The sequence below is a fragment of the Myiozetetes cayanensis genome, unplaced genomic scaffold (assembly GCF_022539395.1).
Source record: "Myiozetetes cayanensis isolate MyiCay16 unplaced genomic scaffold, myiCay2020 scf18, whole genome shotgun sequence".
Lineage (NCBI taxonomy): Eukaryota > Metazoa > Chordata > Aves > Passeriformes > Tyrannidae > Myiozetetes > Myiozetetes cayanensis.
In genome coordinates, this window is record NW_026087389.1 from 9,239,517 (window position 1) to 9,259,926 (window position 20,410).

At 66.7% G+C, this 20,410-nt stretch overlaps 3 protein-coding genes across 3 annotated transcripts; 1 reads left to right on the forward strand and 2 right to left on the reverse strand.

Annotated features, from left to right (window-relative positions):
• The first annotated feature begins 2,799 nt into the window (after positions 1-2,799).
• On the forward strand, positions 2,800-7,308 carry PRRT3 (proline rich transmembrane protein 3). The gene is given in 5 exon segments (XM_050312800.1): positions 2,800-2,854; positions 3,661-4,565; positions 4,568-4,765; positions 4,851-4,994; positions 5,433-7,308. Coding segments are annotated over 4 exon segments (2,964 nt in total). The 5' UTR covers positions 2,800-2,854; positions 3,661-3,679; the 3' UTR covers positions 7,169-7,308.
• A 7-nt stretch (positions 7,309-7,315) lies between these two features.
• LOC126638702 (interleukin-17 receptor C-like) lies at positions 7,316-15,716 on the reverse strand. The gene is made up of 26 exons (XM_050312801.1): positions 15,526-15,716; positions 15,430-15,451; positions 14,967-15,346; positions 14,681-14,792; positions 14,571-14,615; positions 14,273-14,412; positions 14,018-14,080; positions 13,810-13,864; positions 13,526-13,710; positions 13,397-13,447; positions 13,267-13,312; positions 13,047-13,159; positions 12,869-12,937; positions 12,740-12,797; positions 12,520-12,615; positions 12,404-12,442; positions 11,327-11,922; positions 9,875-9,957; positions 9,680-9,790; positions 9,515-9,606; positions 9,236-9,412; positions 9,027-9,122; positions 8,852-8,935; positions 8,643-8,738; positions 8,416-8,559; positions 7,316-8,315 (listed from the first exon to the last, which is right to left on the reverse strand). The coding sequence occupies exons 1-26, from the start codon at positions 15,613-15,615 to the stop codon at positions 8,095-8,097; spliced, it is 3,264 nt and encodes a 1,087-aa protein (XP_050168758.1). The 5' UTR covers positions 15,616-15,716; the 3' UTR covers positions 7,316-8,094.
• A 360-nt stretch (positions 15,717-16,076) lies between these two features.
• On the reverse strand, positions 16,077-20,328 carry IL17RE (interleukin 17 receptor E). The gene is made up of 14 exons (XM_050312866.1): positions 19,654-20,328; positions 19,450-19,556; positions 19,252-19,375; positions 19,039-19,178; positions 18,886-18,954; positions 18,720-18,786; positions 18,453-18,640; positions 18,239-18,286; positions 18,098-18,143; positions 17,833-17,981; positions 17,693-17,761; positions 17,560-17,611; positions 17,375-17,476; positions 16,077-17,186 (listed from the first exon to the last, which is right to left on the reverse strand). Exons 1-14 carry the CDS (start codon positions 20,183-20,185, stop codon positions 16,579-16,581), a joined length of 2,301 nt encoding a protein of 766 aa, XP_050168823.1. The 5' UTR covers positions 20,186-20,328; the 3' UTR covers positions 16,077-16,578.
• Between the last annotated feature and the right edge of the window lie 82 nt (positions 20,329-20,410).

Below are 20,410 nucleotides of genomic sequence, written 5' to 3' on the forward strand. Positions count from 1 at the left end.
ATTCCTTGGTTTCAGAAATTTCAGGAAATTATTGTGTTTCTACTTTTTTGGTATCTTGTATCTCTTGGCTGATTAAGGAATTCTCCAACATATCCTTTTCAAGGGCAGCGGTTCTCAAACAGAGGCCAAAAGATACAATGTTCAGATGCAGCAGATGACATGTTGGAAAGCCCCTGTTCCCACAGAGAACTCTCTCCAGGTTACCCAACTGTGACTATCAGTAGCTCCCACTGTTTCAGCCATTTGTGTCAGCTTTGATTTTCGGTTTGAAATCTTACCAGTAAAAAAGCATTTTGATTTCACAAAAGCAAATTAATGGTGTTGCCACAAATCCAAATGATCCAGCTTTGTCATCCTGGCTTCAATAAACTCTTTGCGTTGTCACCAAAGTCCATTGTGTTGGTTTTCCGGGAGAGTCACAGTCCTGTTCCAGCGGGAGAGCAGGCGGCTGCTCTTTAGTTGTTTAACTCCCCTGGATCGTGGAACTGGGAGGATTCCTTTCTTCAGTTCCTTTCTTTGTTTAAAGTAGGAAAACTACACCCCTCCAGTCTAACACTGGTCCAGTGATATTAATTAGCAAGGAGGAGGTGGGGGGAGGTGTGGGGAGCTGGTCAGGGAAGGAGCTGGGTGGCTGCCGGCAGCAGTGGCTGTTCATTTCACACCGCCCTCATGTACCCATTTCCTCATCATCCCCTCTATGGCCTTCGCTGGGCAAAACCTGCTAGGGGGACTTACCACCCCATGCCTTTTGGGGCCGGCGGGGACGGGTGCAGGTCTCTGTGCAGCCCCCGGCCTGGACACAAGGAGCTCAGCAGCGCATGGCTGAGCTTGGAGGGACCTCTGGAGGTGTCTGCTGCAAGCCCCTGTGCAAAGGCAGAGCAGGGACTGGCTCCTCTGCACCCCGACATGGAGCACCAGCCGTGGGGTGCAATGCAGGGCTGCCCTGGAGACCCTGCAGCCCCTGTCACACGCACACGCTGGCACACAGCTCAGAACAAATCCCTGGAGATGGAGGTGTAACAGCAACAGCAGCCAGCAGTGCCTCCCCCATGTCAGCTCACAACTGGGGAATGGGATGAAGCCCCAGAGTGCCACGCTGGCCGCCATGGAGCCTCCTGTTCCCACTCAGAGTTTACTCCGGGATCGTAGCTGCCAACAGGGGTATTTGTCCCAGTACGGCTGTGACGATGGCAGCTCCTCTCCCAGCCTTGCTGGACAAAAATGGAAGCACGTGTGCTGCATGGCAACAGACTTCCCGGGCACCCTGCTTACATCCCAAGGGATGGGTCCTGCCTCCCAGCCTCCTTGCCAGAGCCAACCATGCCCCAGGCATGTGGGGCCCTGCACAATGGTTTCTCCTGGACTTTGCCTCCATGGGGCTGCCAGTGCCTGCGTTTATGGGGGTGTCATCCCACCCTTTACCCAGGGAAGGTGTTAGGGTGGTTCCTCAGCAGCACAGCCAAGAGGGACTGCGGAGGGCATGGGGTAGGACCGTAAAACATGCACAGTGGTCAGAAAATAGCAAAGCTGGGCTCCAAACCGTCTAAAACTGGGGGGTTGTCCTGGTTTTTTTGGGGGGAGAGCCCAGGAGAAGGGGGATTACAGTGGTCAAAAGCCTGTGACAGCCAGGTAGCCCCAGGCACCTGTGAGAGCACTGGTCACATCCTTCACCTGCTGTGCAGGCAGCAGGCAGCCTCTGTGGCAGCACAGAGCAGGGGCCTCAGCTTTTCACCTGCCAGTGAGTCACTTGGCAGAAGAGGAAACCTCTGACGGCACAGGGGATGTGGAGGTGGCTGCTGTGCCCATGCCTTGCGCTAAAGGTGCCCCAACAACTGTGATATATAAGGCAGAGCCAGCTCCCTCCCCACGGTCCCACCGCACACTCAGCACTGTGGCCACACCGTGCACAGGAGCTGTGGTGGTGCCCGGTGCTGTTAGTGCCCCTGCAATGCAGGGTCACCTCCACTGCCCCCCGGGCGGCCTCCCCGGTGCTAATCCCCAGACTAACCGCCTGCCCTGCCTGCTTTGTGGGGCCCGGCATGACAGCACTGCCCACATTCTCAGCCCCTGTTCTCAGCTGGCTGCCGCAGCCTCCCAACCGCACAGAGGGGTGTACTGGGAACCAGAAATGCCCCACGCACTGATGGTGAGCCCAGCCCAGGCACGATGTCCCGGGAAGGCACACTGTCCCACGCAGGACAGAGCCCTGAGCTGGTGTGACTTTGTGGCGCCGTGGCCGTGCCAATGTCAGCCCAAGCCCGGCAGGGCAGGCAGCTCTCCAGACGGACATTTAAGCAGATTAACTAATTACCTGCACCTTGGCAGGGTCCCACAGCCCAGTGGCTGCTAGGGCACTGTGTGCCCATGACAAAGCAGCTGGGAGGCAAGCGTGGGGCACACGGGTAGCAGGAACCCCCAGACCCTCCCCAGGACTCTGCTAGAGAGTCCGGCAGCGCCCCACCCGCCCCGCGCCTACCCCTTAGTGCCACCGCACTGCCCGCTCCGGGAGACGCTGCCCGTCCCACGGGCAGCATCTCCCCTCTGCCGCCCCACCGTGTCCTGTCCCGCGGGGACCTGCCCCGGTGCCCCTCCAGAAGCCACGTCACAGAGACACCCGCGCCACGGGAGATCCTGAAAGCCCAGCCCGGATGAGCCCCAGGATTCGCCCGCGCCCGGTCCCGCGGGTCCCGTCCCGGCGCGGCGGCCCCGGCCGTGCCCCGCGCCCCTCCCGGTGCGGGCGGGCTCCCGCGCGGGTGCCCGCGGCTCCGGGGCGGCGCGTGACCGGCTGCCGCCGCCGCCGCCTCCCGCTCCGCCGCAGAGCCCGGCCCGCCCGCACCGGCACCGGCACCGGCAGGTCAGCGCGGGGGGCTGCGGCCCCCGGGGCACCGGCACTGGGGCCGCCGGGGCTGCGGCGGGCGGCGGGAGGGGGCTGGCGGCACCACGGCCCGCGCACCGCGCACGGGGCACCGAGCGGCGGGGCCGGCCCGGCGCGCTGCGGGCGGGGTCGGCGGATGCGGCAGCCGCACCGTCCCCGCTCTGGTCCCGCACCGGCCGCGGCCCGGCCCGCAGCGCAGCCCCCGCCGGCTCCTGCACACGCACCGCGGGGCCGCCGCAGCAGCAGCCTGGCGGTCCCGGCCCCGTTCCCGGCCCGGCGGGAACGAGCCGCGTGTGCGGCGGTGGCGCGGGGCACCGGGCCGGGCATCCCCTGCGGGATGCGGCCGGGACTCGCCAAGGTGAACGTGCGCGGCAGAGCGGAGCCGCCGCCGCCGGCGGGGACACCGGGAGAGGACACTGGGGATGGAGAACAGGGGAGGGGACACCGGGAGGGGAACCGGGGACGGAGCACCGGGGAGGGGACACTGGGGATGGGGCACCAGGAAAGGGACATCGTGAACGCTGGAGGTCGGGAGCACTACGCACCAAAGACCACGCACCAGAGACACTGCGATGGGGAGCACCGGGGACACTGGGAAGGGAAAGACTGGAAATGGGGCCACTGGGGATAGGGACAGCTGGGAACAGGGCTCAGGGCTACCCGTGAAGGGACAGTGAAGCCGCTGCCTCTCTCGCTGGGCAATGGGTGGCCACGGGCATAGCAGCCCCACGGCCAATTGCGCGAGCTGTTGTGGGTCCTGGCTCACCAGACCCCCATCCCCGCAGGGCCGGCTGGGTACTCACCATGACTGCAGCACAGCTCGTCACCTGCGGGATGCTCCTGGCCACCGTGGTCCCCGCCGGAGGCCAGGGGGTGCTGCCGGAAGGGGTGTCTTTAGGCGGGGACCCCTTGCACAGCCCTGCCTGGGGACAGCAGTGGCCGGGCCCATCCCCTGCCTGGGAGGCATCAGGGGAGCCGAGCGGCGCCGGGGCCTCCGGGAGAGAGCGCTGGGGGGGCAACAGCCCCGTGCACTGGTCCCCACCGCTGCAGGCAGGGCATGGCACGGGGGCACCCCTGGAGATGGAAACCACTATGACGGGCGCTGATACCAGGGCCTGGAGGGACGGCAGCACAGCCCTGGCTGTGACAGAGGAGCCGCTTGTCACCTGGCGAGGACATGAGGCCGAAGGCCAGGGCAGCCCAGTGCCTCACAGCTCTGCACCAGGGACACCGGGTCCTGGGGTGCCCACGGACACAGGGCCACCCTCGGCAGGGCAGGGTCTCTCCCTGTTGGGACAGAGTGCCACGAAGACAGCTGGCACCCCCAGCCCTCAGCCAACCGTATCCACCATTGCTCTGAACCCCCTGCCAGCAGTGGGAATGGGGGCAGCAGATGCCCACACAGGGGGACAGACAGTGGTGGAGGGACCCACGGCGGCCCCGGGGCTGCTTCAGGATGCACAGCTTGCTCCAGCCAGCAGCCAGTCAGTCCCAATGGGCACTGTCCCTGTCTCCCATCCCACAGGCATGGGGCCAACCCAGCGTCCCTATGCCAGCCCTAGCTCTGCACAGCCGGTGAGCGGCTGGGGGGACACAGGAGGGCCCCCCAGCCCCTCCCTGGCTCTGCCCAGCTCTGTCCCACAGCTGTCCAACACAACCTCGTCCTGGAGATCGGCTGAGCCCTGGACCAGGGGCTCCCATCCCACCAGCGAAGCACCCGGAGGGCCCCGCTCAGCCATACCACCACCAGCCCCGGGGATGCAGTTCCTCGCATGGACCCCGGGATGACTGGGCAGCAGAGACCCCAGCCCACCCCAGGGGCTGTCCTCAGCACCAGCCCTGCGCCTCTACCTGCCTCCAGCATAGCCACCCCCAGCACCTCCAGCACAGGTAGGAACCAGCACGGTGCAGGGGACCCCTTGGTGGGGACCAAACCCCCACAGATGCCAGCACTCTGCTCTGCCCTCTCTCACAGGGCTGTTGCCTGAGGAGGACGTTGGCTCCCCACAGCGGGTCCGGGGTGCTGTGGGCGCTGTGAGCATCCCAAATGCCACCAAGGCAACCCCACAGCCAGCGGTGCATCCATCCACCACAGGGACGCTCGGGACCAGGCACTCAGGTGATGCAGGGCTGCGTCCAAGCCCATCCATTCTGCAGATGCTGTGGGAGCTCATCCCTGGGGCATCAGGGCTGGTGGGGGGATGGCAGCTATCTTGGGCTGCCTAGCCGGGACACTGTGACACCTTCAATCAGGATTGCACCTGACGACGGCCCTAATCTATTCCTGCCTGCAGGGATTAGTGCTAAATGCTCAGCGGGTGGGGGCTTCCCCAGGGGGGTCGGGGACATGACCAGGGATGTGCCACCCCTTGCACTGTGGGTCCTGACAGAAAACCCTGGGAAGCACCAGTGGGCAGAGCCCTGGCCAGCACAGAGCATTCCCCGTGCACTGCTGGAGTGCCACAGCTGATGCATCCCAGCGTGAGGTGCAGGTGGGGGCTGGATGCCACCAAAGCCCCCAGTCCTCACTGACTGTACCCCTCCTTCCTGCCTGCAGACATCCCGGGAACGCAGCCCCCTGCCCCCGGCACTGCGACCCCCTCAGCCACGTGGCGGCGAGCAGGGGTGACGCCACAGCCAGCCCCCCGAAATCCATCCTCACTGCAGCCACAGCCACATCCCAGCCATGCCCCACCAGCGCCAGGGGCCAACGGGACCGGGCTGCGCTGGGCTGAGCTGCAGCACCAGCTGGGCCTCTCCTGGGAGGCCCATGTCTATGGGTTGGCTGCCATCTTCTTGCTGCTAGCGCTGGGATGCCTTGCCGGGCTGGCAGGGACGGCCATCCTGCGGCCCCCACACCTGCCCCACACTGTGGGGGCCCACGGGCTGCTGCTGGCTGCCTGCCTGCTGCGGGCCACCTTCCTGCTGCTGGACCCCTACGGGGCGCGGGGCCGCCTGCCCGCCCCAGCCCTGCTGCTGCTCAGCACAGCTCCCTTCCCGCTGCTGCTCGCTGCCTTTGCTCTCCTGCTCCAGCGGCTCCAGCGCCTGGCCCAGCTGCGGCTGCTGCCAGCCCGGCTGCGGGGGCTGCCGGCACTGGGGGCTGTTGCTGCCCTGCAGAGCGCGGTGCTGGGAGCCGCCGATCTGCTGCCACCCCGGCTGGGCCCCGCCGCGCTGGGGCTGCAGGCGCTGGGCTGCGTGGCAGGGGCCCTGCTGCTGCTGGGGGGGCTCTGGGGGTGCTGGTGGGTCCTGCGGGCGCCCTGTGAGGAGCCAGGCCCAAGGCCAGGGGCGCGGGCGCTGCTGGCGGCAGCGGTGGCAGGGCTGCCGGTCTGCGGGCTGCAGCTCTACAGTGCCGTGTGGCTGCGAGGGGTCCTGGGGCCCCCCGGGCGCTTCTCCCGGCCCGGCTGGGCGGCACAGCTCTGGCTGCGGATCGGTGAGCTGGGCACAGCTCTGGCACTGCTGGCAGCCGCTGCCGAGCCCATGTGCTGCCGGTGCCACCGCCAGGGCCCCGCTGGCCACTCCTGCTGGGCCAAGGCGCTGCAGTACTTCTGTGCTGGCCGCAAAGCCGAGGCACCCGAGTACCCCAACAACTGCTACGACTGGGCTGGTGGCAGCGCCGGTGGCACTGGTGCAGAGCGAACACCCCCCAACGACATCTCCAAGAGCCTCATCCGCAACCCAGCGGAGCAGCTGCCCCTGCGGGCTCTCAAGGACAGCAATGAGGCCTGGGCGGCTGGCACCAGCATGACGGGGCTCAGCCCCAAGTGCCCCAACATGTTGGCCGCCCGCTCCTGTGCCACCTTCGAGCAGGGCTCGTCCCCCTCGCTCGGGGAGCTGATCTTCCGCCCGCCGTCCCCCATCGACCTGCGCCGCAGCATTGACCAGGCGCTCTGCCGCCGCCACCTCCTGCAGGACAGCCTCTTCAGCCGGCCCCGACGTGGCTCGGGCCCCTCACTGCATGGCTCCCCAGCCCCCAGCCCCGGCCTGGGCCGCATGGTGCGGTGCAGCTCCCTGACAGAGCTGCCCGGGCCCCGGCAACCCCCCGGCACCATCACCGTCACCGTCACCGCCTCGGCCAGCTCACTGGAGAGCAGCTCACTGAAGATCAGCTGGAACCCCTGGCGCCATGGGCTGTCCTCACCTGACAGCCTGCCCCTGGACGAGGCTCCCAGCCGGGCCCCTCTCCTGGTGCCCGCCGGACCCCCCAGCTGGGAGCGCGAGGGTCCTCGCAGCTTCCCAGCCCTTGGCAAGGCGGTGGACTCCCGCAGCCTCTCCAGCGACACCATTGAGCTCTGAGTCAGGGACAGGCAGAGACTGAGGGCGCATGGGGACGAGCCCAGTGCGGGGGTGCAGTGGTCTGATCCTGCGCCCCTGCAGGGCCAGGCAGGGGCTGGCTCCATTTGTGCCAAATGAGAGAAATAAAGAATTTATGCTGGGAGGAGCTCCTGTTGGCATGTGGAGGTGGGGAGGGTAGCAGCACCTCCAGACCCCCTGATCCCAGCCCTGAGCAGCTGAGCTGGGTGTGCAGAGCTTTATTTCCTGAGATATGGACACACAGACAGATGGGCACACCCCGACAGACAAACCATGGACAAATGCAACAGCCACACTCATGCATCCAGCAGGGACCCCCTTGCCCAGCACGGTACCCCGAGGAGCATGGGGCCCCTGGCCCGCCCAGTCTGGGAGGGGAGATAGGCTCTGCCCAGGGACATGGGAAGGAGGGGTGGGATGGTGGGGGCAGCTCTCCCAGCCCCACAGCTCAGGGCAGAGGGGGGAACCCAACCCTTCACTGCCCCACAGGGAATGGTCTCATGGGAGGAGGTCCTAACAGGGCCAGCAGCCCCAGCCAGGAGGCAGGTAGCAGGATCACCCCCTAACCTGCCCTCCCCCCCCCCCTCCACCTAACATGGTTCCAGGCCTCTCCTTCAGAGCACAAGGGGCTGGGGGCAGCATGCTGTGCTCCCCACACAGTGCCACACTGCCTGCCATTACCCCTCCAGCCAGAGGAGTCTGTCTGGATCAGGTACCCCTGGGATCAGGTACCCCTGGCTCTTTCTGCAGGGGGGAGAAAATGAGACCCTACGCTAAGGCGGGGCTGGGGGACGCATGCAGGGCACAGCACTGTGTGCAGGATGCAGCCTCATCAGCCAGCCCTGCCTGGGGGGGCCCCACACCTCAGGCTGAGCCCGCCTCCCCACTCGTGCCCAGCAGCCCCAGAGCTATCTGCCCTTCATGAAGCCATCGAGGACGCGGTCGCTGCGGTCAGAGAGCCAGTAGCCGGCCATGGCAGCCACGGCGCCGATGAAGATGGCGGTGAAGACCATGTCACCCTTGGCAGCCAGCGTGGCGAGGGCACAGATCATCACACCAAAGAACATCTGCTGCAGCACCACCACCTCGTCGTCGGTCACGTCGTCAAAGAAACCCTTCTCTGGGGCATCTGCATGGACAGTGCTCGTGGAGAGGCAAGCCGAGCAGCCAGAGCCCCCCCATCACCACGCACACCCACTGCTCATGCCCCCACACCACGTTAGCCATACCAGGGGGCTTGTCCTCGACACACTGTCCATCCCGGCGGACGTGGCCTTGGGCGCAGACGCAGCGGTAGCTGCCCTCTGTGTTCTCACACACCTCCTGTGCTCCGGTGCACACCGGCTCCTCGGCGCTGGCACACTCGTCCACATCTGTGGGGGAGACAGTGCTCAGGCAGGGCTCGGGGCAGTGGGGAGGGGGCACTGCAGCCCACCAGCCTATGGGAGGCACTCACCCAGGCACTTGGCTCCATCCCGCCAGTAGCCCTTGTTGCATTTCTTGCAGCGAGCTGGCCCGGCACCCATGCAGCCGATACAGGCCGTGGAGCAGTCTGCCATGGAGAAAGGAGCCAGGGTTGGTGCTGGAGCCCCCTCCCATCCCAGTCAGGGCTGGCCTCAAGCAGGGGAGATCCAACTGCACAGAAATCCTCCACCTCCTCCTGACCTCGGCACTCGTAGGAGCCCTCCGTGTTGACGCAGTACTGGTTGGCTCGGCAATGCGCCATGTCTGTGCCACACTCGTCAATGTCTGCGGGAGAAGTGGGGATGGTCCTGCTGAGCCCTGGGCTCCTGAGACACAGCACCCCACGGCCCCAAGCTCACCCCTGACCTCCACTCACCGATGCAGCGGTGCTCGTGCAGTACCCAGCCCCTCTTGCAGCGAAGGCAGCTGGAGTCCTCGGGCCCCGTGCAGCGCCCGCACGCCTGGTAGCACTCTGCGGGTAGGGAGAGCCGGTGTGGGTGCAGGCAGCGTCCCGCTGCCTGCACCCAGAGTCTGGGGCAGCACCAGGGGAACCCTGGCTGCACAGCTCCCCTGGCCCCCACCTACCAGCACACATCAGGTGGCTCTTGTTCCGCGAGGCCTCGTAGTAGCCGTCACCGCACTCAGCACAGAAGGGGCCGCCGTAGCCCGGGCTGCAGACGCAGAGGCCGGTGCCGCGGCGCGTGCCGTCGCCATCGCATCGCCCATTGCCACTGCAGGGCTGCTGGGGCCCACCGGCGCAGGCTGCGTGGACAGAGACCAGCCAGCTGGCAGGCAGGGCTGGGGGTGGCAGCCAGGGGGCCCCTCCTGCCCCAGCATCACCCCACTCAACCCACAGCTACTCACGCCGGCAGTCCGGGCCATAGGTGCCAGGCGGGCAACAGAGCATCAGCCTGTCCACACACAGCCAGTGGAAGAAGTCGGGGTGCTCCTGCCGCCTGGGGAGGGGGGACACAGCACTGAGCCCCCTGCCATCCCCCTGCCCTCCCATGTCCCCGTCCCCAGACTCACTCATGGAACCACCACTGCTCCACATGCTCCTCGCTCCGCTCCAGCAGCTGATGGCAGGTGAAGTCCGAGGGAGCACAGACGCCCTCTAGCACCTCCAGGAGACGGGTCTCACTGTGGGGATACAGGAGTCAGTGTGGGGACACGTCCCCTGGGGCAGCTGGGCTCCCCCAGTTGTCACTGGTTGGGGTAACTCACCTGTGCTGGTACTTGGACAGCTTCTCCTCCTCCCAGGCTGTGTTGCCCCCGCCGAAGCCCTCATGCTCGGTCCGCTCCAGGCCCTGGGCACACGGGGGAGTGGCAGCACAGCCATGGGACCCCACGGTAACCTCCCTCCCCGTAGGGTTCCCCCAGAGCCGTGTCTCACTCCTCCCCATAAAGGACACACCACCCCCCACGGATCTACCACCCTCTCCCCTCCCCAGAGCGAAGCCCCTGTGCCCGGGACTCTCTCCCCTCCCTAGGGATGCTGTGGGAGTGCTCCACCTCACCAGAGTCCCCGAGGCCACCTCTGTAATCACCCTAATCTTCCCAGCCTGTGCTGTCTCTGCCCTTCCCCCGGCTACATTCCCCACCCAGGACCCGCTTCACCTCTGTTCACCGCCACCCCCAGCCAGTGTCCCCCACGTTGCCACCCGTGGGTCCCCCCATGCACCGCCCCCTCGCCCCCGGCTCCCCGCCCCAGCAGGGGCTGTGTCACCCATCACCCCGCCCCGCACCCTGCTGAAGCTGTCGGCGAGGCCGCGGCAGGCTCGGCACGGCTCGGCCCCGTCCCGATGGGGGTCGGGGTCGGCGCGGGCGGCCAGCAAAACCCCCCCGAGCAGGGCAGCCCCCAGCAAAGCTCCCCCAGCCCGGGCCCCCCGGGTCGGCCCGGCCGCGGCAGCGGCGGCAGCGGCGCCATCGGCGCCATCGCTCCCGCCCCGCCCGCACCACGTGGGCCGCGCCCGCTGACTCAGCGCCGCCCGCCCCGCCAATGGCCGCGCGCCGCCGCCGCCGGCCCCCGCGCCCAGCCAATCAGCGCCGCCCGCCGGGCCCGCCCCCCGTACCTTAAAGGGGCCAAGGCCAAGAGCACCCGGCGCGGATGGGCCGCGGTCTGTGACCCCGCTGCCGGTGACCCCGCTCGGTGAGGCCCTCAACTCCCGATCCAAGGGAACACTCCCCATCACCCCCCCGCCCAGCCAAACCAGTTCTGTTCATCTTCCCCCCTCCATTCAAACTGGTGCAGGTCCTGCTCATCTCCCCAGACTGGCCCAGTTCCTTCTCGTTGCCCTCAGATTTGCCCAGTTGCCTCTTATCCCACCTTGAACTGGTTCAATTCTCTCTCCCACTCCCAGCTCCAAACTCTCCCCGTTTCCCCCTTACCCCACAATGAGCTGGTCCAGTTCCCCATCACCACCCCAGACTGGTCCAGTTCCCCTTCATACCCCTAAACTGGTCCAGTTTCCCATCCAACCTCCAGCCAAACCAATACACTTCCTCTTCACCCCCCAGCCAGCCCAGCCTCCCTTCCTGCCCCCATCCTCCTATACCTCCCAATCAGCCTGTGCAACCAGTCCCCTTGTTATCGCTCCCCAAGCCATTCCACTCTCCACTGGACTCAGAGCTGGACTCAAGGACAGGAAAAACACTGTCACCCCTTTATTCCCCCACCGCCTGCTGCAGCCCCTCGGCCACCGCTGCCACATATGGCTCTGGCCACCGTCCCCGCCGCCGGGCTGGCCCCGCCAGCGCCCGCAGGAACCCCCCCATCTCACTGGGCAGTGCAAAGGCTGGGGCTGCCCGCAGTGCTGCGGGCACCGCCGGCACCAAGGCCTCCAGCCGGACCACCACGTAGCGCCCAGTGCCTGCCGCTAGCGCCGGCATGGCACAGGACAGAGCTGCCGCAAACACCTCACAGGGTGCCACGGCTGGGACATCAGCAGGGCCAGGGCTGTGCTGGGGGCTGAGGCTGCTTTCAGCAGCCCCAGTCCCTGACACAACCCTGGACCCTGTGTCCCACTGGTGTGCAGCAGCCACTGCAGCCGGAGAGAGGAGGAAGACGATGGTGTCACCATCACGCAGTGCCCGGTGGTGCTGGGCATGCAGCCAGGGCAGTGGCCCCCACGCTGCTACCCCGCTGCCACCCCCTGGTGCTGCCACCACCAGCAGCCCCAGTGGGCGCAGAGCTGCCATCAAGGCACACGCCGCCCGCTCCGCTGCCGGCTCTGCCGCGTGGACCAGCAGTGCCCGCCGGCCTTGCAGGGGACCTGGGGGGGATCATCAGTGTCTGGATCCCTCTAGGCACCCTGCACCCATCCTGTAGTGGGAGGCATGCTGGGAGCACCCGTGATGGGAGGAGAGCATTCTATGCCACTGTTCCCCAACCTCCCATACCCAAGCTAAGGAACAGTGATGATGGGAAGCAGCTAAGACCACCAACGATGTGGGAGCCATCCCCTGCTCAGTTCTCCAGTTCCCTTCCCGAATCCCCTTACCCACCCAAAGGGACAACCACCTTAGGAGACAGGTCATAGGAGGCAAAACCTGTCCTCCCACTGATAGGATTGCCACCCTCTTCTCTGTTCCCCTACACCCCTACCTATCCTGTGGGGCAGGCAAGTCTGGACCTGTTCTGGTAGGGACAGACCCCCACACTCCCCCCTCCCTTCTCTGCCCCCTGACCCCTGTGGAGAAGGCATAAACATTCCTGCCCACATGCCCCAGATCCCAAGCTCATCCCACACTCACCCTCAGAGCCATAGCCAGCCCTCAGTGACTTCAGCCATCCTGTGAGGAGAGGCAGTGAGGTGGGATCGTGGGAGGGGTCCTGGGCCAAGTACAGCCCCCAGGGGTGCACCACTCACCTTTCATGTCCTCCTTCTTCAGCACGAGCAGAAGTAGGAGACAGGCCGCTGCCAGCAGCACCCCCATCCACACCAGGGCCCAGCGGGTACGCAGGTCTGTGGGGCAGATCTCATCCACAAAGGGCCCCCGGCACCCAGGAAGGGTCTCTGGTGGCTACACGGGTGGGTGCACTCCCTCAACTTCCCACTTTAACCCCTCTCCCACACCACTGACACTCACACTTGTGCATGGGACAGGCCCAGAGCATGACCTCGGTGCTGTTTTCAGGGTGCCAGATCTGGGGGGGGACAGGGACACGTCAGATGCTGCCTGATCCCTGCCCACTGCCCTCCAGCTGCCAACACTGACCTGCCAGCACTGCCCTGCTGCCACATCCCGCTGCAGATCCTGCTCCAGCAGCCCAGGGTGCCCCCTTCCCTGCAACAGCACAGGGGTCAGACAGCTGTGCCACCACTGCCAGACACAGGAGGCCCTGTGCCACCAGTGCCACAACTGCCAGGACACGGGTGTCCCTGCCCTAACTTACCGTGCTGGTGAAGCTGGTGAGGGGCGTGCAGGCATCCCGCTCCACAGCACACAGCGAGGCATTCCCCCCACGCTCCAGCAGCAGGAGGTCATTGGGGTGGCCAGGCAGCGCTCCTGGGGATGTGCCAGAGGGCTGAGGGGGCAGCGAGGGGAGGCCGGGGAGGGCTTCCCTGCAGCTGGACCCACAGGCTGTCCCTGCCTTCCCACCCCAGAGTACTCACGGTCCCGTAGACACTGGATCAGCTGGACCTGCCCACCACTCCACACCTGCCCCAGAGAACGAGTTAGCAGTGCCTGGGGTTGCCTGTGGGGCTGCCCATGGGACAGCTGTGGGGCACAGGAATGTCCTACCTGCACGCAGAGGTTGGGGTGTGGCCTCAGCCTTCCGAACTCTTGGGGTCCCTGTGAGTGGAAGGGATGTTCCATGAATGCCACCTGCACCCTTCATAAGCCCCCAGCACCCCACAGAGCCCCACTTACCTGCCCCACGGCAGGCTGCTGCAGGCCAGGGAGGGATTGGCAGGGCCCCGAGGGCACCGGCTGCCAGCAGGGCACCAGCTTGGCTGGGAGATCGCAGGGGGCTGAGAGGGAGCAGGTCAGCACCTGCCCCTCAGTGTGCAGGACCAGCTGGCTCTGTATCCACAATTGCTCCCATGCCTTGGCATCTGTGGTGGCACCAGGAGAAGGGTGTCACCCCGTGTAGTGTCCCCTCAGGTCCCTCTGTGTCCCAGCAATCCCACACCCCAGCCCCATGGTGCAGCTACCATGGGAGAAGGGGCACAGGGTGGCCCTCAGTGGGTCCTGGGTCTCCAGCCAGACCTAGGAGCAAGGAGAGAGACAAGAAAAGGGAGGATTTGGGATGTCCATGTTGTGATCATGACCCAACTGGATCCCTTGGGATACATGGGGCCTGGAAAGCCTCTTTTTTGGTGGCACCCTGCCACCCCCATGGTGCCCCAGATGGGTGCCCACCTGCAGGCAGAGGCAGGGCAGCACCTCATTGGCAGGCAGGCTGTAGTTCATGGGTCTGCTCTGCTACCAGCAATCAGACGTGGGTCACCCCATGGCAAATCGCCCCCCAGCAGGGTCACCCAGGGGGACCTGCTCCCAGGGGACCCTCTCCCAACACACTGCCTGTAACACAGACATGGCTTCTCGGGAACAGGGAGGTAGGTAGCAGCCAGGGACCAGCCAAGGAGGGGGGTCAGGGAAGGGGGTCATACTCACCATGGTCACCACGCGCCCCGGACCACCAGTGCTGTGGCTCTGGTTGTGGTAGAACCGGAGCGTGTAGCTGTGCCCTGCCACAGCCCCCTGCACCTCCACAACCACCTCCTTCTGCCCTCGGGAGACCCGCAGCCTGGGCACTGCACCAGAGCCGGCTCAGATCACCCACTTCCTGGCACTGCCCGTCCAGCCCCACAGCACAGGGCATGGTACCTACAGGGTCACTCTTGCCCCCAGCATCCACCGCCCAGCTCTCCTCAGGGGATGCAAGCCAAGGTGGGGTGACACCAGCACCTACCTTGGCACTGGGGAACAGCAGCCTGTGCCGGGGGCCATGAGCAGTCTGTGGGGACAGGGAGTCAGTGGGCAGAGGGATGGGAACATCGCAGGTGGCACGCCGGGGCTCACCTGGCACCCGCTTCTGCTGGCTCAGACTACGCCGTCCGCGTGAGTTCGTGTATGCCGTGACGTGGAGCTCGGAGCCCAGCGGAGCCTCGAAGCACCGGAAGATCACCCAGCCCTGGGCAGGAAAACCACCACCCCGCTGCGGTGAGGCACCGGCACCACCAGCCCCACCTCCCTCGAGCACGGGATCCCCATGCCGTTGAGAGGCACCAATGCCAGCACCCACATCCTCAGTGCCCAGGGACTGACAGCGTTGGGACACCCATTGCCAGTCCCCACACCTACGTACCAGGGTTCGGTTGCGCTGTGTGGGGGCCAGGGGTGCCTGGACCTCCACAGCCACACAGCGAGAGGAGGTGAATGTGTGCCCGGAGAGCAGCAGCAGCACAGTGACACTGGGCTGGGACAAGGTGGCCCCAGCCACTGGTGACCACTGTCCCCCACCACTGCCATCCTCTGCCCCAGGGATCCCTGGCACCACGGAGCGGGGGGTTCTGGTGGCAGTGGTGGTTCTGGTGGCAGGTGCCAAGGCCAGGCGCACACGTGCCTCCAGACAGGGCATACAGGCCGTGGGCTCACTGCAGTGCAGTGCCGGCTCCAGACGCAGACGAGCCAGGGCCAGCCCATGGCCAGGCCCCGGCGGCTCCGTCCCACACAGCACGTCGGTGTCTGGGGGGGCAGGGAGGGCAGTGTGGGGGTGGGTCCCCAGGCCCTGGGTGAGCTGGGGGCCATGGCGTGGTGGTGGCACTTACCCAAGAGGCGGCAGGCGAGGCCCTGGGGGAGGCGGGGGTGAGGCCGGTGGTGGTGCTGGCTGCCCAGTGCCCCCCGTGCTGGTGACACCGACCCACCTGGGAGCAGGCCAGGCTGTCGCGGGGGGCCCCACGCCCACCCGCCGCTGTCACCACCAGCACGAGCAGGAGCTGCCCCAGCGTGGGCATGGCGGGGCCGGGGCCGTGGGGCGCCCCGGCCCCACACCGTCTGCTCCCAAACAGCCTCTCTCCCGGCTCCACGGGCCCCGCCGCCGGCGCCGGCTCCCGCTTCCTGCTCTGATCCCGGACACCCGGGTCCCTGCGTGGCGTCAGCAACCGCCCTGGGGTGGGGCCTCCTGTTCCCGCACCGACCACGGAGGGATCCGTGCCCCGGCACCCCCGGGAGGGCTTGGGGCCCCACAGGGATGAGGTTGGCCCCATGGCATGGGCACGGTGCCCGGGCTGGAACCAGGCAGCCCCAGCGACTGTGGGATGGAGCGTCCCGGCTGTGCCGGGACAGGCTGTGCCCAGCCGGGTGTGTTCTCTTGCCCCCGGCCCGTTCTGCAGAGGGGCACGGGGAAGCACCCACCCCCCCAGGAGCACCAACAAAGTTCCCCCACCACACCAGATGGACAGCAGGGCAGGGTGAATTGATGCCTTTATTGCTTCCTCTGCAAACCAGATCCTGCTGGCAATGTCGGAGCAAGGAGAAGGGCCAGCCTGTGCCCAGCGCCTGCCCCTCCAGCCCCCTGTGCCTGGGCAGGAAGCCCCCCCACCTCCTGGCTTCTTCCTGTACCACCTTGATCCCTTGCTTGGCTGTGTTGTCCAAAGGGGCTTCTATAAGCTCTCCTCTGGAGCAGGTCCCTGTGTAGGAATAAAGCTGCCCCTGCCCAGGACAGCATCTCTGCTCCTAGCCCCAGGTGACCAACTGGATGCTCGCTCTGACTTCTGCAGCCCATCGCACCACTGAGACCAATCCTGCTTGGACCCCTGCAGCCCCTGGCTGAGGCACCCACGGGCACCCTTCCTGCACCACAGTGGACATGCTCACCTGAGCCCTGCCCCTCCATAGCAGAGCCCCTGCCCTCACCAGGGCTGTGCCCAGCCCTGCTCACCCCACAGCCATGCCCAGCTCAGTCCCAGCTCAGGCATTCAGGTGCCAGCAGCTGCCCCAGGGGGCTGAGGTGGGCACCTGCCCTCCTCAGCCCCTGCCTCTATCAGCCGACGCAGGAGCCCCCCACCCCTGCCCCGGTGGCAGCGGCGAGGAGCTGGGGGGCTGCCCCGCAAGGCACCCAGCAGACCAGGCAGCTGCCGGGGCAGGCGGTAGGTGGGCAGGGGCCGGAGGGGCCGGGGCACGTCACGGGGGCTGCAGAGCCGACTGAAATAGGCCAGGACCCACCCGCCGCCGCAGCCCGCCGCCCCCAGCTCCCCGTGCAGGCAGGCCATGGCTGCCCCAAAGATGTCATGGGCATCCCCAGGCATCCCACTGGCTACCCCGACCTGCCACCGACGAAAGAGACGGGAACTGCCCCGGCTCCAGAGGAGTAGGACAGTGCCATGCTGGCGGCCCACGCGGCCCCGCTGGGCGTAGAGCCAGGGCAGGGTGCCCGACTGCCCCAAGCCACCCGCTTCCCACAGGTCCAGGTGCACGTCACAGCCCAGCCCTGCGCGCAGCCGCTCGGCCAGAGTGCACACCAGCCCCAGGTGCTCCTCCGAGTCTGGCGAGTACAGCAGCAGCACAGGGCGCCCGCCTGGGACACCTGCAGAATGGAGGGGAGAGTGGTGACAGTGCAGCCCCCTGTCCCACTGATCTCCCGTGGGGGAAACCTTGGCATCCACCACCATCCACTGCTCCAGGACCCTCTGCAACCCACGAGCCCTGACACTCCAGCCCCATGACCATCGTGGCTGGTGGTCCCATCCTGCAGCCCCCCAAGGTGCCCCTCACCATTGTCCGGCCTCCAGGCACCGCGGCAGTTGAGGAGCAGCACGGTCACGACCAGCCCCAGTGCTAGCGCCAGCCCCAGCAGCCCAAAGTGCCTGCGGGAGACTGAGAGAGGGGCAGTAAGGGGGGTGTCTGCCCATCCCTGCATCCCTGCTGCCCCCTGTGTCCCCCACAGGACACCCTCTCACCGTCAGGACAGAGCAGCTGCTTCCGAGCAAAGTGCACGTCCGAGCGCCACACCTAGGGAAGGGGCTGGGTGAGGGGGGGGCTGTGTTGGGATCCCCCCCCATGGAGCAGGTGCAAGCACAGGGGTCACCTTACCAGCACACAGCTGCCCAGGACCTGCGCTGGCAGTAGCAGCGCCAGCTCCCCTGGGGCAGAGCCCTCTGGCTGCAAAGCATAAGTGCAGGGTCAGCACAGGTCTGTCGCCACCATGTCCCCCCCAGCCCTGCACCACTCACCTGTGTGACAGTGTAGAGGGGGGCCTCAGGCTCGCACTGCCCACCCCGGCGCTGGCACAGGGCTGCGCTGAAGGCCGCAGGGATGCGGGAGCTGAGATGCAGGCGCAGCTGCAGCCCCCAGACACTCACTGAGACATTCCAGGCAGTCTCTGCAGCCACCGGAGAGAGAGGGGAGGTTGCAGAATGCCCAATAGGATGAGGGGTGCAAGGGACCCCAGTGAGGGCTGTGCTCAGCCCAGGGCTGCCTCCTGCATGTGGGGCTCACCTGGCCGGTGGGGACACTCCACATGGCTGCTATTCCCATAGGAGAACTGAGGGATCAGCAGAAGGGCTGGGTGAGCTGCCATTGCCCACCACAGCCCCCCAACCCCTTCCCAGGTGGTGCCCACCACCCACGGGGGCTTACTCGGAAGCAGAGCTGGGGGTGCACATCCACCTTGTCCAGTGTGTAAACCTGGAATGTGCAAAGAGTATATCACTGTCACCATCCCTAATCCACACAGCGCACTGACACCCCAAGTGCTCACCCGCTGCCCTCGGGGGACCCTCGAGTCCAGTGGGTGCCCCAGCCAGGGGCTTGGTCCTACATCCCATGATACCTCAGGATCAGGACCCCTCACCTGCTCCTCCTCGCTGGCTGTGGAGTTGGGGATGTTGTGGCAGGGTGCAGCTTCATCTGCTGCCTCCCTCCAGCACAGCGTGGCCCGTGGATGCAGGGGGCAGCTGGCACTCAGCGCCATTGCCATCTGGTCCTTGCTGCTGGCACTGTAGTCGTCGAAGCGCACTGAGGACCACAGCTCAGGGCCATCTGCGGGACACTGCATCAGTGGGCTGGGGACACTGGGGGACACCCTTGGGACCCAGCTCCCCTCCCCACAGACACTCACAGGCATCCGGCTGATCACGGAATGGGCAGCGCTTCCTCCGCGGGCTGTCGTGGTGAGGGTAGGAGGCCTGTGGGAGCAGAGTGGTGAGTTGGGGGCAGGATATGCCCCCACTTCTCCTGAGAGGGCAGACAGGGCCTCCAGTGGCTGCAGGGGGAGGGCGACCCACCTCAATGCACAGGCAGGGCACCAGGAACTCATACGGCAGCGAGATGCGGTGGCCACCTGGCACCAGCACCTGCAGCAAGAAGGGAGAATCAGCTGGTGGGGAGTGTGCCCTTCAGTCTGATATGGGGGTGCTGGGGGGGAGCAGAGCTGTTACCTGCCGGTGGAAGGGCCGGGGCAGCTCCTCACACTCCAGGGCCAGCTGATGGCACAGCCGCACCATGAGGGCAGGACCCTCAGGCACCCACACGTCAATAGCCCGTGCCTCAGGGACCCATGAATGGGTGAAGACAGGCCCTGTGGAGCAGGCAGGAGGTCAGCCAGCACCAGCATCCCCCAGGACACCCCCCCAGGGCCCCTCCATTCTCACCGTGTGGCTCAGCGGTGACCAGGCGGCTGCGGCTGAGGGACAAGCCCCGGTCTGGGATGGTGCGGAGGGAGACGAGGATCTGCTGCCCGCTCTCAGCCGGGAAGCAGTCGAACTGCACCTGCCACTGCGGGGAGCAGGGGATCAATGGGCACCGCCAGCTCCGGTGTCCCCCAGCTCCAACACCCACCCCAGACTCACCGTCGAGCTGTCCAGCACCCTGCGCCGCTTCCAGACCTGCAGCCAGCCCGCCCGGTTGGAGCTCAGCTCCAGGAAGGTGAGCTGCAGCCCACGGACACCGCCGAGCTCTGCGAGAAACCGGCGTGGGGTGCTGACACAGGTGGGAGAACGGGGTGAGTGTCCCCCACCGTGGGGGATGCCCGGCCCCGCCACCCCTGCTCGTACCTGCGGCGGGAAGGGCCAGGCGCACCCGCAGGCAGGGCTGGCAGGGCTGCCCGGGCAGGCACAGCCGGGCACTGCTCAGCGACAGGGCGGGCGGCTCCAGCGGCGGCACGGGGCGGGACGGGCGGCGGCAGCGGGGGCGGCTCAACGTCCTGTCGGCTGCGGAGGGAGAGCAAAGGGGGAGCGGCCGTGAGCCGGGGGTCCCGGACGCAATGGGAGCCCCGGGGACCGGGAGCCCTCGGAAGAGGAGAGCCTCGGGAAGGGGAATCCTGGGGAGGAGTACTCGGAAGGGAGGAGCCCAGGTGATTTGGAGTTCTCGCAAATGGGGAGCCCCTGGCATCCGGAGTCCTCGGAAGCGGGGAGCCCCAGCGGCCGGGGAACTCCGGGGACCGTGAGTCTTCAGAAACGGGGAGCCCCGGGAATCCGGAGTCCTCGAAAGCAGGGAGCCCCGGGGATCCGGAGTCCTCGGAAGCGGGGAGCCCCGGGAGCCTAGAAGCCCCGGGGATCGGGACTCCTTGGAAGCGGGAAGCCCCATGCCCCGGAGACCAGGAGCCCCCCCATCCTCCACGACCCGGTAGTGGCGAGCGGGGGAAGCCCCGCCGTCCCGCCGCACCCCGGAGGAGCCGATGTCCCCGGGCAGGGGCAGCCCTGCCCCGCCGCTACTCACCGGTGGCCCGGCACTCCTGCAAGCAAAGACACGGGGGTGAGCGCGGCGCCGCCCGCCCCCCACCCACCTTCCCCGGCCACCTCCCTCCCTTTC

Excerpts from the sequence above, each read along its gene's own strand:
- IL17RE (XM_050312866.1), bottom strand. The coding sequence starts at position 20,185 with ATGGGGCTTCCCGCTTCCAAGGAGTCCCGATCCCCGGGGCTTCTAGGC. Across the intron at positions 18,287-18,452 it reads CAGCCAGCGAGGAGGAGCAG|GTTTACACACTGGACAAGGT; the intron begins GTGAGGGGTCCT and ends TGCACATTCCAG. Across the intron at positions 17,982-18,097 it reads GGAGTGTCCCCACCGGCCAG|AGACTGCCTGGAATGTCTCA; the intron begins GTGAGCCCCACA and ends CGGTGGCTGCAG.
- LOC126638702 (XM_050312801.1), bottom strand. The coding sequence starts at position 15,615 with ATGCCCACGCTGGGGCAGCTCCTGCTCGTGCTGGTGGTGACAGCGGCG. Across the intron at positions 13,711-13,809 it reads CCTGTGCCCCTTCTCCCATG|ATGCCAAGGCATGGGAGCAA; the intron begins GTAGCTGCACCA and ends GTGCCACCACAG. Across the intron at positions 12,443-12,519 it reads GAAGAAGGAGGACATGAAAG|GATGGCTGAAGTCACTGAGG; the intron begins GTGAGTGGTGCA and ends CTCTCCTCACAG.